The sequence below is a fragment of the Entamoeba dispar genome, genomic scaffold (assembly GCF_000209125.1).
Source record: "Entamoeba dispar SAW760 scf_1105229462713 genomic scaffold, whole genome shotgun sequence".
Taxonomy (NCBI): Eukaryota; Evosea; order Mastigamoebida; family Endamoebidae; genus Entamoeba; species Entamoeba dispar.
Window position 1 is genome coordinate 49,669 of NW_001855330.1, and position 21,783 is coordinate 71,451.

The 21,783-nt window shown below is 25.6% G+C and overlaps 14 protein-coding genes across 14 annotated transcripts in view, besides 31 other annotated features; 8 read left to right on the plus strand and 6 right to left on the minus strand.

The window, feature by feature from the left end:
- Positions 1 to 48: 48 nt before the first annotated feature.
- Positions 49 to 237: a microsatellite.
- Positions 50 to 574, minus strand: EDI_026720 (zinc finger protein matrin-type protein, putative; the record flags this gene model as incomplete). Its single annotated transcript, XM_001740121.1, has 1 exon — positions 50 to 574. One exon carries the CDS (start codon positions 572 to 574, stop codon positions 50 to 52), a length of 525 nt encoding a protein of 174 aa, XP_001740173.1.
- A 34-nt stretch (positions 575 to 608) lies between these two features.
- Positions 609 to 652: a sequence feature (AT_rich).
- Positions 653 to 1,335: 683 nt separating this feature from the next.
- EDI_026730 (cell division control protein, putative) lies at positions 1,336 to 2,052 on the plus strand (the record flags this gene model as incomplete). The annotated part of the gene is made up of 1 exon (XM_001740122.1): positions 1,336 to 2,052. The coding sequence occupies one exon, from the start codon at positions 1,336 to 1,338 to the stop codon at positions 2,050 to 2,052; it is 717 nt and encodes a 238-aa protein (XP_001740174.1).
- Positions 2,053 to 2,057: 5 nt separating this feature from the next.
- Positions 2,058 to 2,174: a sequence feature (AT_rich).
- Positions 2,172 to 2,990, minus strand: EDI_026740 (uncharacterized protein; the record flags this gene model as incomplete). The annotated part of the gene is made up of 1 exon (XM_001740123.1): positions 2,172 to 2,990. The coding sequence occupies one exon, from the start codon at positions 2,988 to 2,990 to the stop codon at positions 2,172 to 2,174; it is 819 nt and encodes a 272-aa protein (XP_001740175.1).
- Positions 2,991 to 3,031: 41 nt separating this feature from the next.
- Positions 3,032 to 3,082: a sequence feature (AT_rich).
- Positions 3,083 to 3,124: 42 nt separating this feature from the next.
- Positions 3,125 to 3,225: a microsatellite.
- Positions 3,226 to 3,231: 6 nt separating this feature from the next.
- Positions 3,232 to 3,274: a sequence feature (AT_rich).
- A 70-nt stretch (positions 3,275 to 3,344) lies between these two features.
- Positions 3,345 to 3,474: a sequence feature (AT_rich).
- EDI_026750 (uncharacterized protein) lies at positions 3,466 to 5,289 on the minus strand (the record flags this gene model as incomplete). The annotated part of the gene is made up of 1 exon (XM_001740124.1): positions 3,466 to 5,289. One exon carries the CDS (start codon positions 5,287 to 5,289, stop codon positions 3,466 to 3,468), a length of 1,824 nt encoding a protein of 607 aa, XP_001740176.1.
- Positions 3,897 to 3,919: a sequence feature (AT_rich).
- Positions 5,290 to 5,380: 91 nt separating the features above from the next.
- Positions 5,381 to 5,434: a microsatellite.
- A 42-nt stretch (positions 5,435 to 5,476) lies between these two features.
- On the plus strand, positions 5,477 to 6,700 carry EDI_026760 (uncharacterized protein; the record flags this gene model as incomplete). The annotated part of the gene is made up of 1 exon (XM_001740125.1): positions 5,477 to 6,700. One exon carries the CDS (start codon positions 5,477 to 5,479, stop codon positions 6,698 to 6,700), a length of 1,224 nt encoding a protein of 407 aa, XP_001740177.1.
- Positions 6,204 to 6,232: a sequence feature (AT_rich).
- Positions 6,381 to 6,505: a microsatellite.
- Positions 6,701 to 7,278: 578 nt separating the features above from the next.
- Positions 7,279 to 7,311: a sequence feature (AT_rich).
- Positions 7,312 to 7,512: 201 nt separating this feature from the next.
- Positions 7,513 to 7,687: a microsatellite.
- A 56-nt stretch (positions 7,688 to 7,743) lies between these two features.
- On the plus strand, positions 7,744 to 9,039 carry EDI_026770 (60S ribosomal protein L4, putative; the record flags this gene model as incomplete). Its single annotated transcript, XM_001740126.1, has 1 exon — positions 7,744 to 9,039. The coding sequence occupies one exon, from the start codon at positions 7,744 to 7,746 to the stop codon at positions 9,037 to 9,039; it is 1,296 nt and encodes a 431-aa protein (XP_001740178.1).
- Positions 9,040 to 9,076: 37 nt separating this feature from the next.
- Positions 9,077 to 9,105: a sequence feature (AT_rich).
- Positions 9,106 to 9,114: 9 nt separating this feature from the next.
- EDI_026780 (uncharacterized protein) lies at positions 9,115 to 10,209 on the minus strand (the record flags this gene model as incomplete). Its single annotated transcript, XM_001740127.1, has 2 exons — positions 9,115 to 9,407; positions 9,462 to 10,209. The coding sequence occupies 2 exons, from the start codon at positions 10,207 to 10,209 to the stop codon at positions 9,115 to 9,117; spliced, it is 1,041 nt and encodes a 346-aa protein (XP_001740179.1).
- Positions 10,208 to 10,312: a sequence feature (AT_rich).
- On the plus strand, positions 10,311 to 10,883 carry EDI_026790 (pre-mRNA-splicing factor 38A, putative; the record flags this gene model as incomplete). The annotated part of the gene is made up of 1 exon (XM_001740128.1): positions 10,311 to 10,883. One exon carries the CDS (start codon positions 10,311 to 10,313, stop codon positions 10,881 to 10,883), a length of 573 nt encoding a protein of 190 aa, XP_001740180.1.
- A 25-nt stretch (positions 10,884 to 10,908) lies between these two features.
- Positions 10,909 to 10,940: a sequence feature (AT_rich).
- A 132-nt stretch (positions 10,941 to 11,072) lies between these two features.
- Positions 11,073 to 12,789, plus strand: EDI_026800 (dual specificity protein phosphatase, putative; the record flags this gene model as incomplete). The annotated part of the gene is made up of 2 exons (XM_001740129.1): positions 11,073 to 11,297; positions 11,374 to 12,789. The coding sequence occupies 2 exons, from the start codon at positions 11,073 to 11,075 to the stop codon at positions 12,787 to 12,789; spliced, it is 1,641 nt and encodes a 546-aa protein (XP_001740181.1).
- Positions 12,533 to 12,554: a sequence feature (AT_rich).
- A 17-nt stretch (positions 12,790 to 12,806) lies between the features above and the next one.
- Positions 12,807 to 12,875: a sequence feature (AT_rich).
- On the minus strand, positions 12,871 to 15,246 carry EDI_026810 (esophageal cancer associated protein, putative; the record flags this gene model as incomplete). The annotated part of the gene is made up of 1 exon (XM_001740130.1): positions 12,871 to 15,246. One exon carries the CDS (start codon positions 15,244 to 15,246, stop codon positions 12,871 to 12,873), a length of 2,376 nt encoding a protein of 791 aa, XP_001740182.1.
- Positions 15,247 to 15,263: 17 nt separating this feature from the next.
- Positions 15,264 to 15,303: a sequence feature (AT_rich).
- Positions 15,304 to 15,404: 101 nt separating this feature from the next.
- Positions 15,405 to 15,441: a sequence feature (AT_rich).
- Positions 15,442 to 15,504: 63 nt separating this feature from the next.
- On the plus strand, positions 15,505 to 16,278 carry EDI_026820 (uncharacterized protein; the record flags this gene model as incomplete). Its single annotated transcript, XM_001740131.1, has 1 exon — positions 15,505 to 16,278. The coding sequence occupies one exon, from the start codon at positions 15,505 to 15,507 to the stop codon at positions 16,276 to 16,278; it is 774 nt and encodes a 257-aa protein (XP_001740183.1).
- Positions 15,869 to 15,915: a sequence feature (AT_rich).
- Positions 16,002 to 16,024: a sequence feature (AT_rich).
- Positions 16,175 to 16,198: a sequence feature (AT_rich).
- A 76-nt stretch (positions 16,279 to 16,354) lies between the features above and the next one.
- Positions 16,355 to 16,400: a sequence feature (AT_rich).
- Positions 16,401 to 16,414: 14 nt separating this feature from the next.
- Positions 16,415 to 17,786, minus strand: EDI_026830 (pumilio domain-containing protein C6G9.14, putative; the record flags this gene model as incomplete). The annotated part of the gene is made up of 2 exons (XM_001740132.1): positions 16,415 to 17,548; positions 17,607 to 17,786. 2 exons carry the CDS (start codon positions 17,784 to 17,786, stop codon positions 16,415 to 16,417), a joined length of 1,314 nt encoding a protein of 437 aa, XP_001740184.1.
- Positions 17,371 to 17,391: a sequence feature (AT_rich).
- Positions 17,550 to 17,590: a sequence feature (AT_rich).
- A 353-nt stretch (positions 17,787 to 18,139) lies between the features above and the next one.
- Positions 18,140 to 18,177: a sequence feature (AT_rich).
- Positions 18,178 to 18,626: 449 nt separating this feature from the next.
- Positions 18,627 to 18,695: a sequence feature (AT_rich).
- Positions 18,696 to 18,737: 42 nt separating this feature from the next.
- Positions 18,738 to 19,033: a sequence feature (AT_rich).
- Positions 19,034 to 19,170: 137 nt separating this feature from the next.
- Positions 19,171 to 19,246: a microsatellite.
- A 199-nt stretch (positions 19,247 to 19,445) lies between these two features.
- On the plus strand, positions 19,446 to 20,870 carry EDI_026840 (UTP--glucose-1-phosphate uridylyltransferase, putative; the record flags this gene model as incomplete). The annotated part of the gene is made up of 1 exon (XM_001740133.1): positions 19,446 to 20,870. One exon carries the CDS (start codon positions 19,446 to 19,448, stop codon positions 20,868 to 20,870), a length of 1,425 nt encoding a protein of 474 aa, XP_001740185.1.
- A 107-nt stretch (positions 20,871 to 20,977) lies between these two features.
- Positions 20,978 to 21,101: a sequence feature (AT_rich).
- A 158-nt stretch (positions 21,102 to 21,259) lies between these two features.
- The window catches only part of EDI_026850 (rap GTPase-activating protein, putative), a gene marked incomplete at both ends in the record, with an annotated part of 1,631 nt that continues 1,107 nt past the window's right edge, over positions 21,260 to 21,783 (plus strand). The window contains one exon of the mRNA XM_001740134.1: positions 21,260 to 21,709. Coding sequence (XP_001740186.1) covers positions 21,260 to 21,709 — 450 coding nt within the window. The remainder of the gene's footprint in view (positions 21,710 to 21,783) is intronic.

A 21,783-nucleotide genomic window follows, 5' to 3' on the forward strand; every position in this document is an offset into this window, starting at 1 on the left:
TTATATTTTTTGCATATTTATGAAGTAAAATTAATAACAATAAATAAATTTATTTTTCTGTTCTTGTTCTGCTATTTGATCTTGACCTTTTATTATTTTGATTTTCGGGATCTTTTTCTTTTGTTTGTTGTTGTCTTTTTTTCCATTCTCGTTTTCTTTCTTTTCTTGAAGCTTTCCATTCAAGTCGTTTACGCTCTTTTTCTTCAGGAGTTTCTTTCTCTTCTCTTCTCTTTTCTTGAAGAAGTTGTAGTTTTGTTTTAATATCATCGACTGTTGGTGTTTTAAAATTTGTTTCAATCCCAGCTTTTTCTATATGTTCTGGTAAATTTAAATGTGTAGTAAAACTAGTAGAATCACTAAACATTTTATTACAAATCGAACAATAAAGACCTCCCTGTTTCTTTGTTAGTATAGCTGATCCTTTCTTATTAACTAACTTTAATGACTCTTCTCTTGATGGAAGTTGAGAGATATCTTCTTCTCCATTCCACTTTCCTTCAAAATATTCATTGGCATATAACTCTTTATTCCATTTTCTCCTCCCACTTTTATCAAGAGTATACTTTAATGTCATTTGTATGTGTTTGTTTAAATTGTTGGTATTAGAGTTTAATAATTAAACTATTTTTTGTTTTATATATTAATTTTTAAAGTTGTTTAACAATGTTCGTGATAATCTATTATGTTAATTGTTACAAAACTATCCATTTCTACAAAACACTTACAACAACAGGGCTTTTATATAAATTAAAACAGTTTGAAATTAAACTTTAATTTAACTATTATTCACCTGATTTTGATTTATTAATCTTTTTTAGAAAGAGAAATTGGTTAGTAATCAAAAGTATATCATTATCCTTAATAAAGGTTGGTCTATTGTTCGTAGAGGAACAAATACTATCCCTAAGTGAGTTCTTGAACCTTTAAAGAAGTGAGGATGAATAAGATATATCTTCTTGTATTGACAAGTATTAACTCATTTATCTAAAAAGTAATATAAAAAATAGATATAATATGGGTGGATCTACTCTATAAATTCGGAGTTCTAATTGTTAAAAACAATATACCAGCTTGTTTTACTTGATTTAAACAAAGTCTATCAAAAGGATATGTTAAAATAAAATACGATTAATACGTTAGTATTGAATTTGTCATACAAAGTGTGTTATTATTTATGGATGACAATAAAAAATATTGATTAATGAAAAAAAAGAAAATGGTGGTTAATGTAACAAGGAGTTTGTTTTATTTTAATTAATTTTCAAAGTCACTTGGAGGTTACAAGATTATAATAAGATATTTTCTTAAAAAATTCATCTTGAAATAATCAAAAAAATGTCAACGTTTGGAAATGCTGCTGGTGTAATATGGAGAAATACTGAAGATGAGGTGCTTAAAGCAGGGGTAATGAAATATGGTAAAAATGAATGGGCAAGAATTAGTAGTTTGATTGTAGGTAAATCTCCACAACAGTGTAAAGCTCGGTGGTATAGTTGGCTAGATCCATCGATTAAAAAAACTGAGTGGACTTCAACTGAAGAAGAGAAATTACTTCATTTGATTAAAATATTTCCTTCACAATGGCAAACAATTTCTAAAAGTGTTGGAAGAACTCCAGCACAATGTATTGAAAAGTATAACCAGCTTAAAGATGAAGCAACTGGAGACGATCATTCAGGACTGAGAGAAAAAGAGATGAACGAAATCATTCCAGAAACAAGACCCGCTTTAAAAGACAGAGTTGACCTTGATGATGATGAGATTGAAATGCTAAATGAGGTTCGTGCACGTCTAGCTAATACTAAAGGAAAGAAGGCTAAACGTAAAGAACGTCAAAAATTACAACAAGACACAGCTTATGCTACTGAACTTCAAAAAAGAAGAGAACTTAGAGCAGCTGGTATTCAAGTTAGTTATTCTCATAAAATAAAAGGGCCAGATTATAATTCAGAAATACCATTCTTTAGAGAAGTGCCCCAAGGAAAATTTAATCCTCAAAAAGATCATAAACCACCAAAGAAACCATCATTTATTGGTAAAGAAATGAATTGATTTTGTTTTTAAATAATTATTTTAAAAAGCTTAAAAATGAAAGAAATAATAAAAGAGAAGAAATTATTTCAATAAAATAATTTTTTAAAAAAATAATATAAAAGAAGTTAATAAAAAAATTACATGAATGATTCTTCAAAGTTAGGATTCCAATAAGCATTCATTTCTTGATAAGGGACATAAGGTTGTTCTTGTGTGTTTTGAATTGGACAGGCAGATTGGAATATCGATGCAATTTCCTGAAGAACTTCGAGTTGTTCTGGAGTAAATAGAGTAAGAACTTCACAAATCATTTGAACATGTTGGTTATAGTCATATTGAGACAATTTCCAGATTAATTCAGAAATACTTCCATTTAATGTTTTAGTTTTTTCATTTTGACGATTTAAATTATCATTTAATTTTTGAATAAGATCTCTATTTGCTTTAATAATTTCAATTTCTAAAGAACGTTCTTGAGGTAAAATTAAAGTAGAAGCAAATTTTTTTGATTCTTTTTTAACTTTTGATAATTTTTTAGGTTTTGTTTCAGAACAACTTTTATTTAATTTTGTTTTACGATGTGAATCAGCTTTACTTGTTGATTTGATTGGATGAGAATAGATTGACCCAATCACAGAATCTCCTAATAATAACTTGACATGAACTCGGAATAATAAATCTTCATGTTGAGATGATAAAACAGCTAATTTGCATTCAATGTTTATAGTATTTGAAGTAATTTGTTGGACTTTAAACGATAATGGATTTTGAGAAACGTACCCAACTGGTTTTAAATCGTCCATATCATAAACTAATTCGCAGTCAATAGTTCCATCTATCCTATGTGGAGAAGTTATTGTTAAAGTAAATATTGATTGTTTAACAACAACACACACCTCTTTTTCATTAATAAATTCTGTTGACGAAGATGTTTGTCTTTCAAGAGTAAGTAACATAAAAATGAAATTTGTTAACAACAAACAATTTTTTTGAGTTGATATTATTTTTTTAATTTTTAAAAATCCTTTCTTTTTTATTAAAAATTAAACTTCTATTGGAATATATAGATTCTTGTAGAAGAATTTCTTCTTCTTATTTTGTTTCTCCTTTTTTTATTTTTGTAAATTTTAATTAATTTTACTATTTTAATAATTTATTATTTTATTTTTCAGTTTCATGTTTTATTATTTTTAGATGATTTTTTAAGATAAATTTTTATTAAAAACAATTCTTAAAATTTCTAGATGAAATAAGAACAAAAACAAAAAAAAAGAAGTTGACTTATACAAGGATTGAACAATAGTAAACAGAATAAATAAGATAATAAATAAATAGTATATGATTTTCGAATAAAAAATATAATTTATTTGAAAGAGAAAAAGAAAAACATTTTTTTGAAAAATATAAATAATGAAAAAATAACTGAATTTATTAATAAATCCAATCAGAATAAGTTCTGGGTTCAATTAACATCACAACACCTCCTTGAAAAGAAACAGCAAATTGACAAGGAATAATTTTAGAAACAGTCATTCCAATAATTTGAGTATTTAATTTTAATTGGTTTTGAAGTGAAGAAACTAGAAGATATGTACAAATGCCAAGATCTGAACTTCTTAAAACATTACACCTATCTTTAGAAACACAAATAATAAACTTTCCATCACATGAAAATTTTGCATCAATAATTGGTGATGAACTTTCAAATTTATATAATACTTTCCAGTTATTTATTGAATATAGTGTTACTGAATGAAGATCATTAATAATAATAAATTCATTAAATGTGTCCATAGAAATTGGAGAGATAGATAGGTGTAATGTTTTTCCATCAAAATTTAATATTCCATTTTCTGATAATGAAATAATTTTTTTATTAATAAATCCAATTCCAATAATTGGAGAATTTAAATGAGAAGTTACATGTATTGGAATTGAATTATTAGTATTTATTTCAAAGACATTACCATTAAAACATCCTATTCCTATAATAAAAGAATTAGAAGGACAAGCACTTATAATATTAACACTATCATCAGGTAATTGTTTTGGAGTATACAATAAATGAGTATTTCCAGTTTTTAATTCTTGAAGAAGAAGTTTATTACCAGCAGAAAATAAACCATAATTACCATTAGATGTAATACAACATCTTTCAAATTCAGTTTTTGAATTTTCCATTTTAAAATAAATTTGAGAAGTAGATGGTAATAATTTAGGAAGACAACAATGATAAATAATACCATTTAAATCAAACCCATAAATTTCTCTATCATTTCCTAATTGAATTTGAAGAAGTGTTAAGTTATTTGGTATTTTAATTGATTTAAAAAGAACATTTAAAGACTTTTTTGGAATAACTGACATTCTTTGTGGAATATTAGGAATTTTATAAGAAGTTATTCCGTTGATTGTGTAAATTAAAATATTTGGAAATATAATAACAGTTTTCATGGTTTGTTGTGGTTGTGAATTAAAAGTAAATTGTTGAATTGCTTCTTCATTACATTGATCAAAAACATATATTTGATTAAGTGTTGAAATATATATTTTATCATTTATACATTTAACATCTTGAACACCTTTTATTTGATATTTAAATATTGATGGCATATCTATTCGGTATTGTGCTACTTGTCCATCACATTGAATAAGACATCCATCTTTTGTAAGTGTTAAATTCATATCGTCTATTGTACTAAAGTATTCTCTTAAATCTTCTTCAGCTTTAACTCTCATTACGTACAATTTAAAGTGATGTAATTCTACTGCTACAAAAATTCCATTAACATCAATACCATATAACATTGAATCGTCCCTTGATAATTTAATACATCTTAATGGAGTTTTAGTTAATGGAATTTGACATATCATTTTTAATGATGGATAGTCCATTAATAATACTTTCCCTATATTCGATGAAAATGTAATTAGTTCTTTATCTAAACTTACATCAGTTATATAAATTGGTGAATTATTTTCATCAATTAATTGGGCTTGGTTAATTAATCCTATAAATTCAAATGATCCACCATAAACAGAAAAGAACTCAATTCCATTTTGTGACACAAAACATACTCTTCCTTCATTGTACATAACTTTATGTGGAGTACATAAAACAGTATCATTACGTAGATCAATCTCTCTTATGATAATTGCTTTATTAACGTCAACAATCTGAATTCTATTATCAACTGTAAAGAGATAATGAAATCCTTGGTCTGTTTGAATGATTTCTTTAATTATGGTTTTCATTACAATTCGAAGAGTACTGATATTTTTCCATAGAGTAAAAGTCTTTTTGAACAAAAGAAAAATCTATAAATTATTAAACCAAAAACCATTCTAAAAATAAAAATGAAAAGATAAAAACTTGTCAAAACAAAATTAAAAAAAAAAAAGGGTTTTTATAAAAAAGAAAAATAAATCTCAGTTAAAGAAAATGAGTATCGTTGCTGTTGGGTCATATAACAGTTTCTTGTCTGGTTGGGAATTTCAGTCTAATGAAAACTTAGAACTAAAGTCACAACAGTTATTTGGATTTAAAGTTGATAAAAATTGTATTAAAACTGTTGCAGTGTCTCCCCATTATTTAGCACTTGGAGGAACTGACGATTTAATAAGGTTGTATGACTTAACAATTAAGAGAGAGGTATGTACATTAATGGATCATAGTGGTACAGTTAATAAAATTGTTATATTAAATGAAGAGATGATCTCTTGTTCAGATGATGGAAATATTATTTTTTACAAACTATCACCAAAGAAAGTAGATTTAATTAATAAAATTCATGTTAGTAAAGATGGGGTTGTTGATATTGCTTTAGATTCAACTGGAAAAATTTGTTTATGTATTGGAAAAAAATATATGAAAGTTGTTGACCTTTATCGTGGAAAAGTAGCATTTGAAACAAAGTTAACATTTGATCCAGAAACAATTAATTGGGTTCATAATGATGAATTTTTCTGTATTTCACATAAAAATTTAATAACAGTTTATAACAGAAAGTTTGAAGAATTTAAAATATTAGAATGTAATCCAAAACAAGTTGTACGTGTTGCTTCATCTTTCGACAATTTACTTATGATAGGAACTGATAAAGGTGAAATTATTACTTGGGATTTTATTACTTCAGAAGAAATTAAAGAAACAATTGAAAAAGAAAAAGAAATTATAAATAAATTTAATGAATTAAAAGAAGGTGATGATAATGAAAAGAAAGAAGAACAAGAGGAAGGTATTGATTTGAAAGAACAAAAGAGCGATTCAGACATTTCTTTAAATTCAGATGATGAAAAAGTTGCTACTGCAAATATTGAAGAAATGGAAACAATTGAACGAACTAAAGAAAAAATGGAAAATGAAAATCAAGAAGAGAAAGAAAAGGTAGATGAAAAAATAAAAGATGGTATTGAAGATAATAGCATTGAAGATGAGTTAGATATTGAAGAAGATGAAAAAGAACAAGAATATCCTATGAAACAAATTATTCAAACAGGAGAAGGAAGAATTAGAGGAGTTCAACAAATTATTGTTGGGGAATGGGTTGGATTTGCTGTTGGATATTCTGACGGAAAATTATTAATTATTGATAGAGAAGGAAATATTTCGTTAGAAATGAATACAGGAATGAGGATAACAGCACTTGGAGCAACATCATTTTAAATGATAATCTCTTATTAGGGAATGACTATATTTTGATTGATTGAACAAATGATTTTACTTATTTTAGTTTTTTCTTTCTATTTCTTTTTTTTGTATAACTAAAAACTTTGCTTTGAATAAAATTCTTCTAATTTACAAACAAATCATTTAGTATTATATTCATCTTCTGGATAAGAATTTACACTTGAACCAGAAAAACTATAAATTTCTTCATCACTACCAAAATCAATATATTTTTGTTTTCTTCGTATTATTTGAATCACAATACCTCCAATTATGAAACAAATAAAATAAAACAATAATAACCCCCAAAATATTATATACAATATCCATTCCCATGTTATATTTTCTGGACTATTAGTTGGTTCTTTAGAACTGTCAGCTAAGGCTAAATCACTTGATTGATATAACCAATAAACTTTCATAAAATCATACATTTAGAAATTATATTCTATTTTTTAGTTCTAATTATCTTTTTGAACTTCTATTGGACTTTAAAAAAATTAATATTGTAGTTATTCATTTCTCTTTCATTTAATTTTCTTTATTTATTATTTACTTGCTTTGAATCATGTCCCATTATTAACAAATTTAATTTATTTAAAAAAAATGAAGTTCATTCTTAAACATAATTATATTTACATTAAACAATACTAAACCAATTTATAATCACTAAATTAGAACAGACAACTGTTTATACTAGTGACATTATTTTAACACTCTCTAATATTGTTGTTACAATAGTATAATACATTTCAATAATCATCATTTTAGATCAATTACTTTTTCGTTTAATATATAATGAAATTATAAAAAACACCAAAAGAAATAAAGAATTAACTCAAAGTAATAAAAAAAGTATTTCATACACAAGAATTAAAGATAATAATATATTTGAAATGAAATAAGAAGGAATTAAAAAAAAAAATAAATAACAAAAAGAAAAAAAATGTTATTATAAATGAGAAAAACTAAATTAGAAGTAAACCCTGAGATCTAACTTAAGAACTAGGGTTTTACTAAAAATTCAAGCGATAATTGGAATGAGCAGCAGACCATTTGTCACTATTTATGATGGAATCACTGGAGAAGCTGAAAAAACACCAGTTAGACTTCCAGCAGTTTTTCTTGCACCAATTAGAGGGGATGTAGTTCATTTCGTTTATAGAAATCAAAGTAAAAACACTAGACAACCAGAAGGAGTATCAACTGAAGCTGGTAAACAACACTCAGCCATTTCATGGGGAACTGGAAGAGCTGTAGCTAGAATTCCAAGAATTAGTGGATCAGGATCAGGAAGAAACGGACAAGGTGCTTTTGGTAATATGACTAGAAAGGGTCATATGTTCTCTCCACTTAAGAACTTCAGAAAATGGCAAAGAAAAACACCAAAACAAATGAGAAGATTTGCTGTTGTTTCATGTATTGCTGCTTCAGCTGTTCCAGCTCTTGTTTCAGCACGTGGACATCATATTGCTGGAGTACCACAAATTCCATTAGTTGTTAATTCAAAATCAATTTCAGTTATTAAGAAGACCAAACAAGCTGTTTATCTCTTAAAGAAAATTAATGCTTATTCAGATGTTCTTAAAGTTATTGCTTCAAAGACTATTCGTGCTGGTCAAGGAAAAATGAGAGGAAGAAAGATTAAGGAAAGAAAGGGACCATTAGTTGTTTATGGTAATGATGATCTTCAAGCTGTTAAAGCATTTAGAAATATTCCAGGTGTAGATACATGCCGTGTTGAAAATCTTTCAGTTCTTAATCTTGCACCAGGATGTCATATGGGTAGATTCATTATTTGGACAGAATCAGCATTCAAGAAACTTAACACTATCTTTGGAACTCAAAAGAAGATGGCACAAGGTAAATCAGGATTTAGAATTGCTCATGCTCAAATGGCTGTTCCAGATATGAAGAGAGTTGTTGTTGCTGCTGAAAAAGCTAAACTTCTTAGAGCTAAAATTGTTTTACCAAAAGTACCAAAGAGAACAAATCCACTTAAGAACTGGGCTGCTATGGTCAAATTAAATCCATATGCTAAAATTGCTTCACATAAACTTGCACAAGTTGCTAAAGCACAAGCAGCACATAAAGCACAATATGCAGCTAAAGTTGAAAAGATTCTTGCCGCTAAGAAAGAAGCATTAAACCAATCAGTTGCTAAGAGATTTGTTAAAGCACAAAAAGTAGATGGAAAGGTTGTTAAAGTAAAAGTTGAAAATAATCTTCTTAAAGGTACTGTTAAGAGAACTGCTAAACAAGCTGCTTATATGAAGAAGTATGATGGAATCGTTAAGGCAAATGCCAAGAAATATGCTGAAAAAATTGGATTCTAAATTTTTTTTTAAGAAAATGATGGTCTTTTGTTTAGGGTTTTAAATATTTTAATTGAATTAAATAAAGAGAGTATTTTACAAAATATCTGGATTATCATCATTCATTAATAAAGGATTTTTAACATTAGATAAAACACAAGAGTTACGATAAGTTTCATCTGTTATAGGAGCGTCATCACTTTCATCAGTTTTATTTGAACCAGACTCAGGTTGCATAAATTTTTCAAACAAATCTCTATGACTTATATCTGTTTTATCATAATAACGTATTGTGATATTTCTAATAATAATTTCTGAACGTTTTAATAATTCTTTTTCATCATGTTTTGTTATTGAAGCTGATATTACATCAAGGTTCCACATAATTACTATATGTTATTATCATTTAAAATTAAATAATTGAATTGTACCATAAAACAAACATATAATTGTGTATTCGATAATATCAGGAATGTAATATGTTCCTGATCTAAAAAGAATATCGTTCATATAATGATTTGTTATCGGTTTATAAAGATGGAAAACAACCCTCATTGTCATTTCAAATACAAGAATAAAAGAGCAAATAATTACAATACTAAATGACCTCTTTGATTGAAGTGATAATAAGTGATGAACTGTCTTTCTGTATGCATAAATTAAATAAATTGTGAATGTTACACAGAAAAAAGCAACTAATAAATTACTTGAAGTAATCATCCAAGTATTAAGTTTTACTGCAAAAGTATTTGAGTCAGAGCAATAACTTCCTTGTGCAAGATAATAAAAAAATGCAGAAGTTATTGCAACAAATACAATAATATTCATTAAAAGAATTGTCCATTTAACAACTTTCATTTCAACTATTTTAATTTCATTTTCACAAAATGAATTGCACCAATGATAATAAGTATATGTAATTAATAAAAAAGTACAAAAATAAGCCAATCTTGTTAAATAAAATAATTCACAATTCTTTTTACCATAAATTGACATTATTCCATAAACAGAAAAACATATTGTTTTTGCAAGGAATAATAGAATTAACATAATATATGAAATATTTATTTCTCTTGAAAAAAATTTAAATGACAAATATGTACAAACGCATGTAAATAAAATAACGTAAAGAGTTCCAGTAACTATATTTGCTGAACCATCAAATGAAATTGTTAATTCACTAAACGACATATAAACAAAAAAATAATTAGTTCAATTATTAATTTTTAGATTTAAAAGAAAAAAGAAAAATATAATGAAATAAAACAAAATTTCTTCTTTTTTATTATTTTATGTCTGGTCCAGAACGTCGTCTTGAAACAATTCTTAGAAATAAAATATATAATTGTGAATACTGGAAACAACAATGTTTTACATTAACCAGTGAAACAATTCTTGATGAGATTATTAAATTACACGATTTTGGTGGAACGTATGGTATATTAAAAAAACCAACAAAATTTATAGTTTTAATAATGAAATTGTTAATGCTTAGACCTGATAAAAGTATTATCTATGAATATATTATGAATGATGAATTTAAATATGTTCGTGCTATTGGAGCATTTTATTTAAGGCTTGTTGGTTCTTCAAAAGAGTGTTATCAATTTATTGAACCATTGTATTACGATTATAGACCTTTAAAATATAGGGTCGATGGTAAACATTATGAAGTTGTTACAATCGACCAATTTGCTTGGAATCTTCTGCACTTGGACTATTATTGTGATATTACTCTTCCAATTATTACTGCTCGTCCTGTAATAGAATCTCATGGTATTTTAACTCCAAGAATTAGTTTAATAAAACAACATTATTCAAAAGAAGATTTTGATGAATTAATGAAGACAGTTGATGTACAATAATTTCAAATTGGATTAATTTAGAAACAAATTTATTAATAGAATTTTTTTTTAAATTATCAAAATCATAGATCTAAACTAAAAATTAAAAAAATCCTTAAGAATATAGTGTATAATCGGGATATTAGGAAGAAATAAAAAAAGAGAATAAAAAAAAGAAAATTGAACTCAGTTTATAAAATTTCAATCAAAATGAGTGGCGAGACAGAAAAACAACGACCGAAAAGAAAGATGATAATGATGAAAATGAAGATTGACCTTTCAAAGGCACATGACGTAAGAGATGCAACATTAAGAAATGATCCTAGTATGGCATTACCTCCTAGTTTAAGAGTAAACAGAAATGAATTAAGTGAGATTGAAGATTGGTTATTCATTTCTGGAGAAATGACAGCAGCAGATCCTGAAATATTAGAAGTTTGTTTTAATTTTTTATGTTATTAAATTTCATGATAAGTAATGAAGAAATAAAACAAGTTCATCTTCTTATTAGAAAACAGAAATTGGATATATTATTAATGCAGCGATTGGAGTTGCAAAAACAGGATTTCCACAAAAATTTAAATACTTAGCATTTGATATGAGTGATGATACAGAACAAGATTTATCTAGTTTTATTTTTCATGCTATCGATTTTTTAACTAATTTAAGGAAAGCAAATAAAAAGAATAAATGTCTCGTTCATTGCCATGCTGGAATTAGTAGAAGTGTATCACTTGTTTTATCATATTTAATGTATGCAAATAAATTTACTTTCGATGAAGCATTAGCAGAAGTAAGAACAAGGAGAAGTGTAGCATGTCCAAATATTAGTTTTGAATTTCAGTTAAAGAATTTTCAAGTATTATTACAAACACATAAACCGTCTCATGTTGTTTATAGTAAATTACGTCCACATATAAATTCTAGTATTTATCCTATTTATATTGCTCGTGCTTTAACTGTTGGTTCAGAAAATTCTTTAATTGGAGAAAAAACAACAATTCAAATGTTAACACCAGGAGATTCCCCATATTATCCATTAGATTCTATATTTGATTCAAGAGGATGCTTTGTTGTTTTTGCAATGGAAGGAAATGTATATATTTGGGTTGGTAGTTTAAGTCATCAAAATGAATTTAATGCATGTAAAACATATTGTGATCAAATAGAACGAATTATTGGTACACCAAAACATACTGTTATTCGTGAAAATGAAGAAACAGTTCAATTTCTTAAAGAAGCACATTTATATCCACCACAAAGAAAACTTCATTTACATAAAAGATATAATGTTGAATATCCTGTTATTAAAAATGAAAAATTATTAATTAGATATCCTGATTGGAGACTTTTAACTCCTCAAGAGGCTGATCAAGAAACTGAAACACCAATTATTTGTATTCAACCAAAAAATTTTTCACAAAATTCATTTGGATTAGGTATGTCTCAAAGTAATTTTGTTTCTGGTGATACTCTTTCAATTCATCAAGAAACTCCACCTTTACAATCATTAGAACTAACAGAGTCATCTAGTTATTTTTTCAATTCAACAACATCAAGAATAGATAGAAAAGAGACACAGGAATATTTAAATATGGTTCAAAGAACTGACAGCCCTAAAAAAAGGTCTAATACGATTCTTAATGGAACTGAAAATTCATTTACTAAACAAAAATATAATATAAAAAAATACAAAATGACTGTATTTATTCCAATGCACTTTCCTCGTTTTTCAACTATGCAGGGAAATAGATGTAAAGAAAATTTAGAACTTTTAAGTGAACGTGCTGATTGCGTACAAACAACAGGAAATATTGAAGTTGTTCAACAATTCCTTCAAAATTTTGGGTTAAATCCAGAAGAAGTTGAAACTGCGGTTTATTTTTCAAGTACCCAATTTGGTGTATTTGCAAAACAAAACCTGTGATTGTATTGTATTCCAACTAAAAATTAAATAAAATATTTTTTAATTTTTTTTAAAATCATTTCAATTATAAAAATTATTTTTTTATTCTTCGTTTGAACTATTTTCTAATTGCTCAATTCTTTGTTGAAGTTTATTTGATATTTTTGATATATATTTTGCATATTGTAATTGAGAGTCAATGGGTTGAATAGACGTTATTAGTTTATCACAAAATTTTAATAACTTTTCATTTGGTTCAGTCACAGTTAAAAGAGTATCAATAAATAAACCAATTCCTCGAAGTTTGTTATTTCCAACTAATTCTTCATTAAGAATACGTTCTTTTATCATTGATATAATATTAATTAATAGATTTCCATTTTCTTCAATATAAGTTGTATCACCTCTAAATAATGTATCATCAGACTCAACATTTTCTATATGATATAAAAATGATGGCATAGCAAAAGATACAATCATTTGTAATACTCCACACAAATACTCTATATCTTCAATACTTTTTCCAATTGGAACTTTCATTAATTGAATTGGAATTTCAAGTGGAGTATTATCAGGATATGCTAATGAGAGTCCCCAAATTTCTTTTAGTAATGTTCTTAATTGATCTAATTCTAATTCTTCTTTTCTTTCTTGGACTATTGAAAGTGCAATTTTCATAAATGCATCTGCTTGTGCAAATGATTCAACTTTTAATGAAACAGAACATCCTAATACTGCTAATTTACCTATTTCAAATGATGAGTTTAATTCAAAAATCGTACAATACACAAATGCAAGACTTCCTCTTACAAAAGATTTTCTTGTATCTTTTGAATGTAACTTTTGTGAATAAACAGTTAGTCTTAAAGCTAAATGAATTAATAATGTCTTAATAGTGATTGAGTGAAAGAATGATTGTCTACAATCACTATAGAAAGTCATTTGACGGTCAAGATTTTTTCCAAAATCTACACACTCTATAAAATACATAATAGCTCTTTCTGTTTCACATGAAGAGGACATTCTTTCTATTCTTGTTTTTGAATCTAAATGTTGTCCTAATCGAAGTAAAATTTGAATTGTTCGAATGTCATTTAAAGGGACTCTTCTTTCATACCTTAACAATTCAATTTTAATAAATAATGGAGACGCAATACTTTCTTGTTGTTCAATACTTAAAAATTCAAACATTTTTGACATACCATCACAACTGAGAATACTACATAATTGTCTTCCAGTTAATGGAGCAATAGCTTTTAATATTATTTTATCTAATTTGTCGGCTTGTTTCGTTCCAAATTTATCAAGCTTGTTACCAATTGATCGCAAAACTTGGTCTAATGTTTTAATAGAACAATGACGAGCAGTACACCCAATAAGATCAGTTGAAAATTTAATCATTTCTTCACTAGTATTAATACTAGAAGCTAACTTCCACATTGCGAGATTAATGTCTTCTGCATTCTCCAACTTTGTTGCTTTTCCAAGAGCTCTTCCTAATGTACAAATAGCTTTCAATTTAAGTTCTATTGTATTTGTTGTTTTATTAATTGCATTAAACAGTGAAATTGCTTCATGTGATATTTCATTGGCAGTCATTCCTTTGATAATGCCTGCCAGTGTTTGACTATCGTTTGAGAGAGATATGTATTCAGTTAAAGGAATTCCCATTTCACCTACAACACAGAATAAACAATGAGTGACTGTAGGGTCACCAACTCCATTTTTATTTTCAATATTAATTAAAGTTTGAAGTAAAGTACTCCATACAAATCCTTGTTTAGTCATAAACCAAACATATTGCTCAACTCCAAAATTAATAGGAATAAATCCTATTTGATTAATAATTTTAGTTTGTTTTGTTTTGAAATCATTTGGTGAAAGAAATGGTTTTATAAGAATTAAAATAATGGAATGAAGATATAAATTTGAAAGATGATTCTTTGTTACTGAGTCAATTACTTCTTCGTAATTTAGTAATAAATTTAATTGGTCATTGGCATGTAATAAATATAATTTGTTTTGTAATTCTTTAGAAAATGTTGAAAGAAGTGAAGTAATATAATCGTGTAATGAGGCATATACTGCTGGTTTTAGATTAATATATAAATTATCAATTAATGGAGCGAGAATATTAACAACTTTAGTTAGATTATTTGATGATACACAAGGTATTAATTCCTGTTTTGCTTTAACAATTTTAGAAATGAAACTGGCCATTGTTGTTGGTTGAGAAATACCAAAGTTTGAGATTTGAATGATTTCTTTTTCGTTAATCCCTTCTGATGGTGTGTATTGTTTTACTTTTCTTGTTGTTGATAATTCGCTTCTTCTTAAACGAGTTAAAGGATCTTCATTTTGTGTTATTTTATTTGATACATTATCACAAAACAATAAGTCTTTACAATGAGTTTTTTTAAAACTCTTATTGGAATTTATCTCTTCAGTGTCATATTTTCTTTTATGTAATTGAAACATGAAGCAAGAAAGAAAAGAATAAATCTTAAAAAAAAATTTTTTTTAGATTAATTTTAAGTTTTTTGGGAGTATTTAAATTTAAATAAAAGAAATGAGATGTAATGAGATAGTTTTTGAGAAGTTGATATTTAAAAGAAAAGAAAAATAAAAATGAACTCTAAAAAATAAACAAAAATATTATTGATAAAAAAATAACTTAATACATTCCATGATTATGTATTTACTTTATATTTTATTACGTCTGCTACTTCTTATGAAATGAATATTTTTATGCTTCCACATGTTTTATCGACATGGAGACAACCTGAATATAAAGCATGGGAAGATTGGAAAAATTCATTAGAACTATATTCTATTTACTTAAAAAACCATGAACTTACATTAACAGTACCTACATTTTATATGAACCAAACAATAGATAAAAATGGAACTACATTTGAAGAATTGATGAAGGGATATAATTTAGTATTTATTGTTCCAAATAATAATATAACTATAATAGAAAAAATGGTTATTCCATGGTTAAGTAAAGAAGAAAGTAGTTCAAAGAAGTACATTGGTATTCAATTTCATAATGTTTATAATTTTGGATTTGGTGATACTGATATTAATTACATGGTTGAATTAAAAGAATTAGATATAAAATTAAAAAATATATACAAAAATTATGGAGGAATTGATGTATTAGATTATGAATTTTTTAAACGATATTATCAAAAAAACAATGATAGTAGTTTATATCCACATTTTAGAACAATATATTTTAATTATTTTAATTCATATGAAAAGAATGAAATAAATAAAGCAATTCAATTATGTCAAGAAATTAATTCTTCAATATCACTTGATATAAGTGAAATTGATAGTTATTATTTTATGGATTGTGATTCATTTATTAATATACTTTCTTCTATTAAAAATGCTGGAGTAAATTATAAATTATTATTAAATAGGTCGTTATGGTTAAAAGAGTGGTTTGTATTCCTTAACTTTTTTCATAATAAATGTATACATCGAATTGAAAATATTTAAATAAAACACAAGAAGTTTAGTTAAAAATTATTGAATTAGATTTTATGTAAATTCTAATTGTCTAATTTTTATGTTCTTTTTTAAATAGAATCTTTATTTAAAAGATTAATTTATTTATAATACTATCTTAACATATCTATAAAGTTGATGTAACAATTCTTTGAATCAAATGTTTGGCATGTGTATTTCTTCTTAATGCATCAATATTTGGTGAAATAAAAGTTTCAATGAAATAATTTTTTTGATTTGCATCCATCATTTCTATTAATCTTTGAATAACATAATTGGCATACGGATCACAAATCATTTCATTAATTTGTTTATTAGTAACATTGCTATTACAAAGTTCATTAACAAGAATAATTTGTTCTCTTGATTCACAACAACGAATACATTTTTCAACAACATTACTAGAATATTTTTTCATTGAATATTCATATAATTTACCTTTAATATTATTAACTATTTTTATTCTTTGTTCATTAGTACCATATTGAATAAGGTGTTGAATAACATAATTTCCATATTGATTAATTGATAATTCCCATACATATTCAACTAATTTATCTGTTACTCTCTTAACACAATTTTGTGAATTTTTTTCTATTAGTCGTTGAATAACTCTACAACCATATGGATGTTTAGAATATTCAACGGCTTTTGTATAAATTTCATCTATCATAAAATTTAAATCAATTTCTGATGCAAAATCAATAAATTTTTGAATAACATGATTTCCATTTTGATCTTCAATAAATGTTGAAACATTTGATTTAATTTCTGCCGAAATAATTCTTACTTCTTCTGAAGAAAGAACTTCAAGAATTTTTTGAATAACACGACAGCCATACATATGAAGTGATAATTTTACAACATTTCCTTGTAATTTTTCAAATAATAAATGAACATGTTTTTTTGTTCCATGTTCTAATAATTTTTGAATAACATAATTTCCAAATAAATCTATCATAAGTTCAATTGAATCTGAATAAATTAATCTAAATATTTGATCAATTTCTTCTTCTGTAGCAATTTCAAAAAACTGTTGTATTTTTCTACTTCCTTGTTGATCCTTACAAAGTTCTGGTAATGAATAATTTTTATTTTTATTTAGAAGTTTTTTTTGAAATGAAGGTTGTGTATTCATTAAATCTAAAACTCTACTTGAAAGTGTTAATATTTGTTCATTATTATTTTTTGTTATCTCAACTGAACACAGTGGTGCTAAATAAGAAAACATTGATTCTTCACATTTTACAAATGGAATAATCTATTTATAAATATAATAAATATTTTATTTGTTTAATAAAAACATTTCTTTAACAAACAAAATCAGAACTTAAACATGCAGAATTACTTCTTTTTATTTTTTCATATGAGTGTAATGGTATTGGTACAAATGATTCTAATGACTCTTTAATCTCTCCAGAAATTATTTCAACATCTTCAGCACTTAAATTTTCTTCATCGGTTAAAAGAGAGATAATGGAATGAGTAACTACCCTCATTTATTAGATATAAAATGATTTAGAGTTCTATTCATTTTATAATTTACCCTTTTTTTCTTTCCTTTTGGAACTTTTCTTCTTTTTTCTTAAATTCAATAACAAAAATATTGAAAACTTTTTTCTTTTTTTATAATTGGATTTCTACTAACATTTTGACTTCCATACTCTTTTATTTCTCAATTTTTTGAATCTCGGAATAAATAACCTGCATCCAACTGTACCATTTCCTCCTTACTAATTAAACTATTTTCTTTTCTCTATTTTAACTATTAAGTTAGAACTATACACCTTTTAGATTGCATTTGAACCAATCTCTTGAAACAATTAAAATGAACTCTTTGTTAAAGACTTTCAAAAAATATTTTAGTTTCATTAATTTAATAAAAAAAAAGAAAGAGAAGAAAAACCATCACCAATTGGGCAAGAAACTTTGATAAGAGATGTCACGAAGTAGTAGTTGTTTTGAGTCAACAAATTTATAAATTAAGAAATACTAATAAAATACCTAAACAAAAAAAACTAAGTAAACAGCTTTTCTTTTGATTAAACAGAGAAGAAAAAAAATTTATAGAAAGAAGAGAGTATACAAAAGTGCAAGTGAAATAATAAAGAATCAAAAAATTAAAATAGATGAGTATTAGTAATGTATAAATTTATTATAGATAAAGAACACTAAAGAAATTTATACAAAACTAATTAAATGATGAAAAATAACAATGACAATAAATAAAGATATTTATCAAATGATAATTAACAATTTTGTTTAACAACTTGAATGTATAAGAAAATATGTAAAATAATAAATGAACTGGAATACTATCAATAGATTTTGAAAGAATGATTTAAATATTTCTTAAATTATAAAAAATTTTTCTTTTTGTATATATTCTAAAAATATTCATTATTAATGTTTGTTAATTAGTTTAATCAATTCTATTTAATATGTAACTCTAATTATTTAATAAAAATTATTAATTTGCATTTATTATTTATTCAGAAATAAAGTCTTTTTATTTAAGTGAAGATATAATAACTATTTTATATCAACAATTTAGAAATTGATTTTTTTTATTTTTAATCATTGAATCATTTCTTTTTTTTTTATAGTATAAACGAATCTATTAATATAATTTATTTATTTTTGTATTTTATTGTATCATAACAAACTATTTTATATTTTTTTGTTTTGATAATTTTATTCAATTTTCATAGTTTATCATTTTTTTAACATATTATTTTTTTATTAAGATAACCCCATATGTATATTTCTTATTTAAAAAGTAATATAGTTACTAATGAATTGTTCATTATATGTTTACTCTTACTACTATTATTGGTTAGTATTAATACAGTTTAATATCTGATTTATTCAATAATAAAATACTCTTATTTTTTATTATTTATATTCATATTTCATTTAATTTTACAACTTTGTATTATCTTATCTATATTTATTTAATCACAATATACCTATGTCAATTGTTCAATCAAATTGTTGTATGTGTATTAAAAAAACATCTTTTCAAAAGTATAAACAAAAAAAATAATAAATAGAGACTATTTTAAAGATAAAAGAACTTTGAGGTTCCATTTTAAATATTTACATGTAGAATATTCTTTTTAAGATAAGAATGTCTCATGGAACTTAAAATTAATCAGATGAATACTCAAGAGATCAGATTAAAGACTGAAGAAATTATCCAACACCTTCTTCAACAAGGAGCCAGTGAAGATGACACTAAGAATTTAAAGTCATTTCAAATTCTCCATAATGCTTATCTTGAACAAATAGATAAAAAGACTACTGGTATTGAATGGGAAAAAGTTGAATCACTTCCAAAAGAGTTTTCTGTAGATTATTGTACATTAGATAAAGATTTTACAAAAGAAGAGATTATAGCACTTTTAAAGAAAATTTGTATTATTAAGATCAATGGAGGATTAGGAACTTCTATGGGATGTACTGGTCCAAAAAGTGTAATTGAAGTTAGAAATGGATTGACATTCTTAGATATTATAATACTTCAATTAAAAGCATTATCTCGTGAATATGGGGTTGTTGTTCCATTAGTTCTTATGAACTCTTTTTCTACTAATGTTGAAACAGAGAAAGTTATTAAAAAATATGAACAAGATAATGACGTAAGAATACTAACTTTCTTACAACATAAATTTCCTAGAATTGATGCACAAACTCTTCTTCCTGTATGTACTGAATTAAATGGAAGAAAAGAAGAATGGTATCCACCAGGACATGGAGATTTTTTACAATCATTTGTTGACTCTAAGGCATTCCAAATATTAAAAGAAGAAGGAAAAGAATACTTATTCTTATCAAATTCAGATAATCTTGGTGCTATTCCTGATATTAGTATTATGCATCATTTTGCTAAAAATCATTTTGATTTTGCCTTAGAATTAACTCCAAAAACTTTAAATGATGTTAAAGGAGGTACTCTTATTAGATATGGTGATAAATTAAAAATGTTAGAAATTGCACAAGTTCCAACTGAACATGTTGCAGAATTTAAAGATATTAAGAAGTTTAAAGTATTTAACACTAATAATATTTGGATGAATATGTCTGCTATCCAACATGTTGTTGAAAAAAGGACATTATTAAATAATATGGATATTATTGTTAATCGTAAAAAAGACGGACAAAGAGATGTCATTCAATTAGAAATTGCAGTTGGGTGTGCAGTAAGTGCATTTGAACATACTACTGCATATATTGTTCCAAGATCAAGATTCCTTCCAGTAAAAGCATGTAATGATTTATTTATTATTCAAAGTACATTATTTGGATTAAATGAGTCAGGCCACATGGTTGACAATGCTCGAAAGGTAACAGATATTCCACCATCAGTTACATTTAGTAAAGATTTCCAATTTATTAGTGATTACCAAAAACATATGCAACAAATTCCTAATATTGAACACCTCAACGCACTTGTTGTTGATGGAAATATTATTTTTGGAAAAAATGTTAAGTTAGTAGGTGATGTATTATTAAAAAATACAACAACTAAACCTATTGTATTAGAAGATAGGACTATAGAAAATACTGCAATGATATTCTAATTTTCTAATTGAAAGAATTTCCAATGAGAATTTCAATCAATTTCCTAATTTGTAATGAGTATTTTTGAATTAAGAATAAGTAAAAAAAAAGAAAAGTGTTTTTGTAGATTTTTATGAAATAAAAAAAGTAAAATATTTTAAAAAATTTTTTTTATTTGAAATTATTGAGTTTCAAAATAATAAAATAAAATAATAAAATATATTATTGAATTATAAAAAGAATATAAATAACTCCAATAGGACTTTTCATGACTTGTTCTGAAACAAAAGTTGTGAAGATTTTTTTTTATAGAACAGCTTAAAAATTACTTAAAGTAAAACATAAATTAATGGTTAATTTGAATACAAAATTCTTAAAATAATTTTTAAACTTTTTAGTTTCACTTCAAATGGCTGAAATTGACTTGGATGATTTAATTAATACTGGACTTGAAGATGTTAATAAAATTGAAGTTGAACCAGAGCTTGCTGTTATGACTGAATCAATTGGTTCAACAAAAAAAGTTAATTACAATGTTGTTGAACGTGCTCAACCAACTTCAAGATTAAGCCTTCCTCCAAAAGTTGTTGTACGTCCGTCATATAGTTCTACTTTTAAAACCCATAGCCCTGTATCTTCATTATCACCAGGAACACCATCAAGTGAAATATCAAATCCAATTGATTTTAATGATAGTCGTTCTGCAAAAGAACAATTCAGACAACCATCACTTGATATGAAATTATCTAGAAGTAATTGTTTTGTATCAAAACAATGTCCTTCTCCTTCTGAGTTTGGAGTTTCTATTAAAGATAAACGTCTTAAAGAATTCAGCAGAAATATTGGAAGTATATCTGATGTTTTGGACAACTGTAGCTCAAATTTCTGGATACCTGGTACACGTTATTTGCAAAAGAAAAGTCATAGTCAAGA